Source organism: Silurus aristotelis, assembly GCF_946808225.1.
Source record: "Silurus aristotelis genome assembly, chromosome: 13".
Taxonomy (NCBI): domain Eukaryota; kingdom Metazoa; phylum Chordata; class Actinopteri; order Siluriformes; family Siluridae; genus Silurus; species Silurus aristotelis.
The window spans coordinates 15,295,803-15,303,216 of record NC_139586.1 but is presented as its reverse complement, the minus strand read 5'-3'; the positions used below and the strand labels follow the sequence as shown (position 1 = coordinate 15,303,216).

At 37.3% G+C, this 7,414-nt stretch overlaps 1 protein-coding gene across 1 annotated transcript; it reads right to left on the bottom strand.

Moving 5' to 3' along the window:
• Positions 1-2,375: 2,375 nt before the first annotated feature.
• On the bottom strand, positions 2,376-7,003 carry hp (haptoglobin). The gene is made up of 5 exons (XM_083558803.1): positions 6,864-7,003; positions 6,625-6,710; positions 5,280-5,566; positions 3,336-4,026; positions 2,376-2,530 (listed from the first exon to the last, which is right to left on the bottom strand). The coding sequence occupies exons 1-4, from the start codon at positions 6,869-6,871 to the stop codon at positions 3,511-3,513; spliced, it is 897 nt and encodes a 298-aa protein (XP_083414929.1). The 5' UTR covers positions 6,872-7,003; the 3' UTR covers positions 2,376-2,530; positions 3,336-3,510.
• Between the last annotated feature and the right edge of the window lie 411 nt (positions 7,004-7,414).

Here is a 7,414-nt window from a genome sequence, read left to right as displayed (position 1 = left end):
ACACTCTCTGAGGTAAAGTTTGGTGTTCCACAAGGATCTGTCTTAGGCCCACTGCTTTTCTCTTTATATATCCTGCCTCTGGGTGAAATTATACATAAACATGGCATTTACTTTCATTGACTTTAGTCTTTCCTTTGAGGCTCACGTGAATAATATTACCAGGATCACCGTCTTTCACCTTAGAAATATTGCTCAAATTTGAAATATGATGTTAGTAAAAACTAGTTCATGCTTTTGTTACATCTAGATTAGACTACTGTAATGACTTTCTGTCTGGGTGTCCAAGTAAGCGCATAAATAAGCTTTGGTTAGTTCAGAATGCTGCAGCAAGTGTCCATATCCAGATCTAGGAAATATGACCACATCACCCATTTTAATCAGTCTACACTGGCTCCCAAAAAAATCTTGCATTGATTATAAAATACTACTACTGACGTATAAATCACTTAACGGTCTCACGCCGCAGTATCAGTTTAATCTCTAAACAGCTCCTTTAGTGACAGATTGTTACATCCTTTTACAAGTGTCTGAAGGAGCGATACAGACGTTTTTTTTCTCCCCGCTGCTATTAGACTTTACAATCAGAGCTGCTCCCAGTGAACCAGCTACCAAAATATACACTGTTGTTGTGTTTTTAACTGTGCAATAATAAAAATAACAAAGTTTTTAATGCAATAAATGTACACTAACACTAATGTAAAGCCATGTAATATTACCTATGTATGTGCAATACGTTTGAAAGTGTAACTACTTATATTATTAACTACTTTTCTTTTTCTTTTGTATTTATACACTGTAATGTATATACTTTATGTAAGTGTGTGTGTGTATGTGTGTGTGTGTTTAAGTAATTTATTGTTTCTTTTTCTTTCATCTTACCATAGGGACGACATGGATGCAAGAACTAATCACTCTGGTATTATGCAGAGGAGATCCAAAAATATCTCAAACAATATTACTGCCCTAACATTCTAAAGGCTTTAAAAGGACCTCGGCTTCTCACCACTCATCTGCCATACAAACTCCTGGCTCCTGCACTCCAAGGCTCCAAGGCCAAGGTGTGTGTGTGTGTGTGTGTGTGTATATATATATATATATATATATATATATATATATATATATATATATATATATATATATATATATATATATATAGTACAGTTTTATTCTGCTTTACAGGGCAGTGGTACATAGTCTGAGGAGAAAAACATGCCATATTCTGCATAAATAGCACGCTATGATTGTATCTCTGATTCACAAAGGAAAGAATAAACACCAGCCCTTCCATCTTGACACAACAGCCACATTTGCTTTTGTTTATTCCCTGCCCATGAATGGCTAAAGTATCTGTGGGATTTGAATTCCTTAAGATAGTCAGGCGGTCCTCTGTTACACAAGTGAATACATTGTGTGTCCACATTTCTCTAATGCCAATATATAGAATATGTGCTGACTAGATAAGTGCTGGTATGAAATAAATCTGCTCAATGTGGCACACACACTCATGGCCGCAGGAAGTTGGGGTACTGGGGGTGCTGCAGCACCCCCTATTGGCGAGAGAGAGATTTTTTTTAAATGTAGGCCTATTAAAAATATTTTGCACAATTTATAAATTCCTTATGAATATTTTAGGAAATGATTTTGACACACGTAGGCTATTAAGTGTATTTTGAATTTTAATTTAATTATTTAGATTATTTTAATTATATTGATTTTTCAAGTTCATTTGTAAAGCGCGTTTCACACGCACGGGTGATTTTAGTTTGGCTTTCTCTGGCAGCGTGCAAACATAGCCTAAATGCCTTGCCCCTGTGAAAGATAAAATTTGCTCTTCGTACCTTTTACAACAACATGAAGATATCAGAAAAAGAGATCGGTGGTCTCTTTCCTGCTCGTGTTCCACATCCCTCTCAACGCGCAGAGCGGTAGGCTATAACGCGTCTTTGTGTGGAAATATAAAACTGTTTTTTTTTTTTTTAAATGGATTCAACTTTATTATATTATTTAAGTTACCAGTATTTACTGATATTTATTTCAATGCTTTACAGGCTTTAGTGTGTTGTTTGTTTGGGGTTTTTTTTAATTATTATTTCAAAACAACCCCCCAACCACCACAACACCGCCGGTATTTGGTCCACTACCACCGCGGTGGTAAAAAAAAAAAAGTTCTATCGTCACAGCCCTATGTTATTTTTTCAAATGTATTCTAAATAGGCCCATAGGCTCATAGGTTTTTTTGTAAAAAAAAAATAAATTAATAAATAAATTCACAGCACCCCCTGTTCAAAATTACTTCCAGCGGCCCTGCACACACTACACCCAAAACAATGCTATTTCTAGTGTGTATCAAAAAACTATAACCTTCCAAAACAGGATTTAGCGTTTTGGTATATTGCAATGTTGGAAAATGAATCCCTTATTATTAAAAGATTATTGTTGTATTTACATGTACATTACTACAATTTCATGTACGCAGTGTGGTACCATTGAGGCAAGTATGAACAGAGCATTTGCACTAAAACAACAGAGACTACAGTAATTTCCGGACTATAAAGCGCACCCTTGTATAAGCCGCACCCACTGAATTTTACAAATATTTTCATTTTTAACATAAATAAGCCGCACCTTGTGTATAAGCCGCACTGAAAACTACACTGAAACTAATGAACTTTACACAGGCTTTACCGAAAGAGAGTGTCTGTTACACGGTGTAACGGGTGAAATATGTTGTGGCTCCTTTAAGAGCAGAGCGCCACTTTGGGAACAGCACGTCACTGCATTCTTCCGGTATTACTGCGTGTGTGTGTGCGTGTGGAGACTGAGGATTATGTGCTCATTATTTTTTAATGCTCATTTCTAAGTTTCTTTGACTAACCCATAACGCTGTTGCCAAGAAAAATAAAAAAGCATGAGTTTTGGAAACCTGTCTGTGCTTATATGATTTCTGTTGTAACTGGAGTTAGGGAGCTCTCCCTTCACCCAGACTCAACGCGTTACAACGGCTTGTATGTAAACAGTAGCCGACCAAGTCAGTCATTGTTCACTGTCTTCCTCCTTCCTTTCACAACTATTTCTCTCAGCAGTTTATCTTTTGTTATCGTCATGCTTTTAAAAATCAACACCAGTGGAAGTTTTTTCTCCCGATGCCGTGCAGCTCAGAACACAGGTGAGGTGCGTTTTTTCGTTTCGTTCGGAAATTTAATTGGTCTATTGTTATGGGGTTCAGTTTTTTGGCTTGAAGTTTGTGAAACCGGGAAAAACCCAGGAAAAAGCCATAAATTAGCCGCTTCGTTGTTTAAGCCGCGGGGTTCAAAACGTGGGAAAAAATTAGCGGCTTATATGATTTGAGAGCATGAGCAGTGTCGATACATCAAAAACTAAATAATTAGCAAAATATAAGCACTCAATTAATATAAAAAAAATATTAAAAATTAAAATCTAATACTTGAACAGATAATGAATGGGCACTTTTAAATGCATTTATTCTTTGGCAGTTTTAATTTTACACGATTACTTTGCAATCAAATAGGTCATGATGGAGGTACGAAGAGACGAAAAATGCTCTGAATCACCCCTCATCACACTGTGGATCCATGGCAGGTATGATGAGATCTTTATGAAAATAGCATCCTGATCTCTAGTGCATGCCTCATCATAGGAAAGGATTCCAGCAGCATAGACTTTTTTGGTATCAGGATTAAGGAGGGTCAAAGCTCCACCTGCATCTCCATAGCACACATTCTCCTGGAATTTAGTGCGGGTCGTCCTGATCTTATCCTGATTTGCGGTACTCTGTATAATTGGAAGGGAGAGAAACTTAAGCCTATCAGAGAAATTGAAAAGCGGGCCCCAACCCCAACCAGCAATGACACCCTTCTGTCCCTCTCTCTCCTCCAGGTTGTCATCTTTTTCAGGCAGAGGAATAGGGAAAACAGTGTCACTAAAGCTCACTGGCTCTTTCAGCTGGATCAGGGCCAGGTCATTGTCTATATCTGAGGCATTTTGGTAATCTGGATGTAGAAACACCTGTAGTGAATGAAAATAAGATATAGGCAATATTTTGAAAATCTAGAAAATAAAGTAGTGTCCAAAATTAGAGTAATATATATGTATACAGTCTTGGAGTATCAATACTAATCCTTGCCAGCTACATGTGTTACTGGTTCATTCAACATGCAGTACAGCTTTAAACTAATAGAATATATATATATAGCTTTCTTCTTCTTCTTCTTTCGGCTGCTCCTATTAGGGGTCGCCACAGCAGGTCATCCGTCTCCATACCACCCTGTCCTCTACATCTGCCTCTTTCACACCAACTACCTGCATGTCTTCCCTCACCACATCCATGAACCTCCTCCTTGGCCTTCCTCTTTATCTCCTACCTGGTGGCTCCATCCTCAGCATTCTTCTACCAATATAATTCATGTCTCTCCTTTGCACATGTCCAAACCATCTCAATCTCACCTCCCTCACCTTGTCACCAAAACATCCTACATGCGCTGTCCCTCTAATAAACTAATTTCTAATCTTGTCCATCCTCGTCACTCCCAACGAAAACCTTAACATCTTCAGCTCTGCTACCTCCATCTCCTGTATTTTACTCAATGCCACTGTCTCTAATCCATACAACATCGCAGGTCTCACCACAGTACTATAAACTTTCCCTTTCATTCTTGCAGATACTCTTCTATCACAAATCACTCCTGTCACTCTTCTCCACCCACTCCACCCTGCCTGCACTCTTTACTTTACTTCTCTAACACACTCTCCATTACTTTGCACTGTTGACCCCAGGTACCTGAACTCCTCCACCTTTTCCAGCTCTTCTCCCTGCAACCGCATCACTCCACTGCCCTCCCTCTGATTCACACACATGTACTCTGTCTTACTCCTACTGACTCTCATTCCCCTTCTCTCCAACGCATATCTCCACCTCTCCAGGCTCTTCTCAACCTGCTCCCTACTCTCACCACAAATCACAATGTCATCCGCAAACATCATAGTCCAGGGAGACTCCTGTCTGACCTCGTCCGTCAACCTGTCCATCACCACTGCAAACAAGAAAGGGTTTAGGGCCGATCCTTGATGCAGTCCAACCTTCACCCTGAACCAGTCTGTCGTACCTACTGCACACTTCACTGCCGTCACACTGTCCTCATACATGTCCTTAAATATATATATATATATATATATATATATATATATATATATATATATATATATATATATATATATATATATATATAGCTTTGCACTTGCTTATAAAGAGAAAATTTCACCTTCTTCACTGCCACTTCATTAGAGGCATCAGCTTTGGAACGCTGGACGACACCCAGATAGACTTTTGGAATCAAAGGCTCTTTTCCCCTGCTATCCTTTTGAGTCTTCCTCACAAATAGATTCCTGCCAGCAGTCAGAATCCACTGTGGGGCGATCAGCGCTCCTCCACCGATGCCCCCATCCAGCTTGCTGTCACTGAGGTACACCAAGGCCTGCCAGGGAACATTTCCAGGTGTAAGAAAACCCCCAACCATACGCCTGGTCCTCAAGGCTGCATCGGTGTTCCCTGTTAGAAGGCATGAGTATAAAAAGTTATAACTAGTCCAGAGTGCACATTTATATAACAGATCATGAAATATTGACTCAAATTATGTTTTTAATTATCAGAAAGTTGGAATTTCTCTTTCTACTCCATTTAAAATGTATCATCTCTATCCCCAAGTTCCTACCAAGCTGTAACAAAGATGTAGCAAATAAAACCTTCCTCTTCAATTGTACTGACTATGCAGTTTGTGCATTCAGCATTAGACATTAACTTTTTTTTTACACATGATTTATTTTTTTTTGCTTGAAATTCTAGTTTTACAAAATGATAAGCGAATAACTTAATTAAATGTCGAGTTAATTTCTAAAGCTTTTATTGCTTAACAATTAGTGCTCTGTTCATGATATATTTTTAACATAAAGCAATGAGAATTAAACACATACTGCTCTGTATGTTGTTAGATCTTTGATGCCATGGCAAACAGCAGGCTTTTTCCATTATTTCTGTTAGTTTGGGAACGTGATATGCATCTTTAATACCATCAAGATCGTCCTGGAACTACTTTAGCTGTGCATTTAATGTGAAATAATTTCTGCCCTGTGTTATGGTGTTAAGGACATTTAGTGCTTCTTATCCAACTAACATTGTGGACTGTCAGCTTTTAATGTAAAAAAAACAAACAAAAAAAAAGGACAAAGTTCAAACTCCAGCATCAGAAAATAAAACCACTGGTACTTGAAACTCTTTCTGAACATTGCATAATAAACCACCATATTAACAATTAAATCCATTTATATAAATGTACAGTATACAATATACAGTCTGCCATAAAAGTAATTGTGTAAGTTTTTACTATTGTAAAAATTACATCAGAAATTAGAACATGATCATAAACTTGAGATTTGTATTGCAGCCGGAACAAACCAAAAGTTTTTCACTATTCATGTTTTGATTTAAAATTGTCTTTCCCATAAACTTTTAAACATTCCTTACATACTTCACTGGATATTGATTTGAACATTTTCCCTATGGGATCAATAAAGTATTCTAAATCTTATTGATTGATCTAACAATCATACCTGCAGTTAGTTCTTTAGTCCCATCCAACACATGTGCTTCTAATAGACAGATCATTGATCCAAAGAGGAAAACTGCTACAGAGAACCTGTGGAGAACAAAAGACCACATAAAAACTCATGCATTTACTGTAAGTTTACTACCAAGAGTTTACCTTTTTGTGGAATAGACTCTTTTCTTGCAATTCTTATATAAGCTGTCCTGTAATTATTATTACTTCCTGAATAAGGTGGGAACTGACCTCTTCATGGTCTTCTCTTTTAAGAGGAATAGTGCCGCATAACCAGGACTGATCTATAAAATTGTGATTGTACATACACTATTTATACCTGCTCACCTACACTTGTTTTTGTTAAACACACAATGATGATTCAGAAAATTTCACAATCAGAGAAGTTTGATCTTGGCAGAATACTAGGTTTTGGGGCAGGTTTGTGTAAGAGAGACAGGTTTGTAGACTGCAGGTTTTAATCAGTGTCATGAAGAGTGTACACAAATACCAGGACAGAGCAATTAGCTAATAATTCAATGTCCTTTTGTCCCCCAAATAGACAAACATGACTAGCATAAGTTTAGTTAGCAGGGTGATCCTACAATTATCATTTTTGTCTAACTGCTATTACAATTATATATGAACGAAATATATAGAGAAAGTTATGTCACATAGGATTTTTTTTTTTAATTGTATTATGATATTTACAAATGATGTCACATTTATAGATTGAATGAAAATGACTTTCGATCAGAGGCCAACATTTTTTTCTTATTTCAAGCTTTCAAGTTTTAAAGTTT

What these genes read in the sequence shown, in the direction of transcription:
- hp (XM_083558803.1), bottom strand. An exon ending in GACTAAAGAACTAACTGCAG is followed by an intron (nt 5,567 to 6,624) that starts GTATGATTGTTA and finishes GCCTTCTAACAG; the next exon opens with GGAACACCGATGCAGCCTTG. An exon ending in ATGAAGTGGCAGTGAAGAAG is followed by an intron (nt 4,027 to 5,279) that starts GTGAAATTTTCT and finishes CATTCACTACAG; the next exon opens with GTGTTTCTACATCCAGATTA.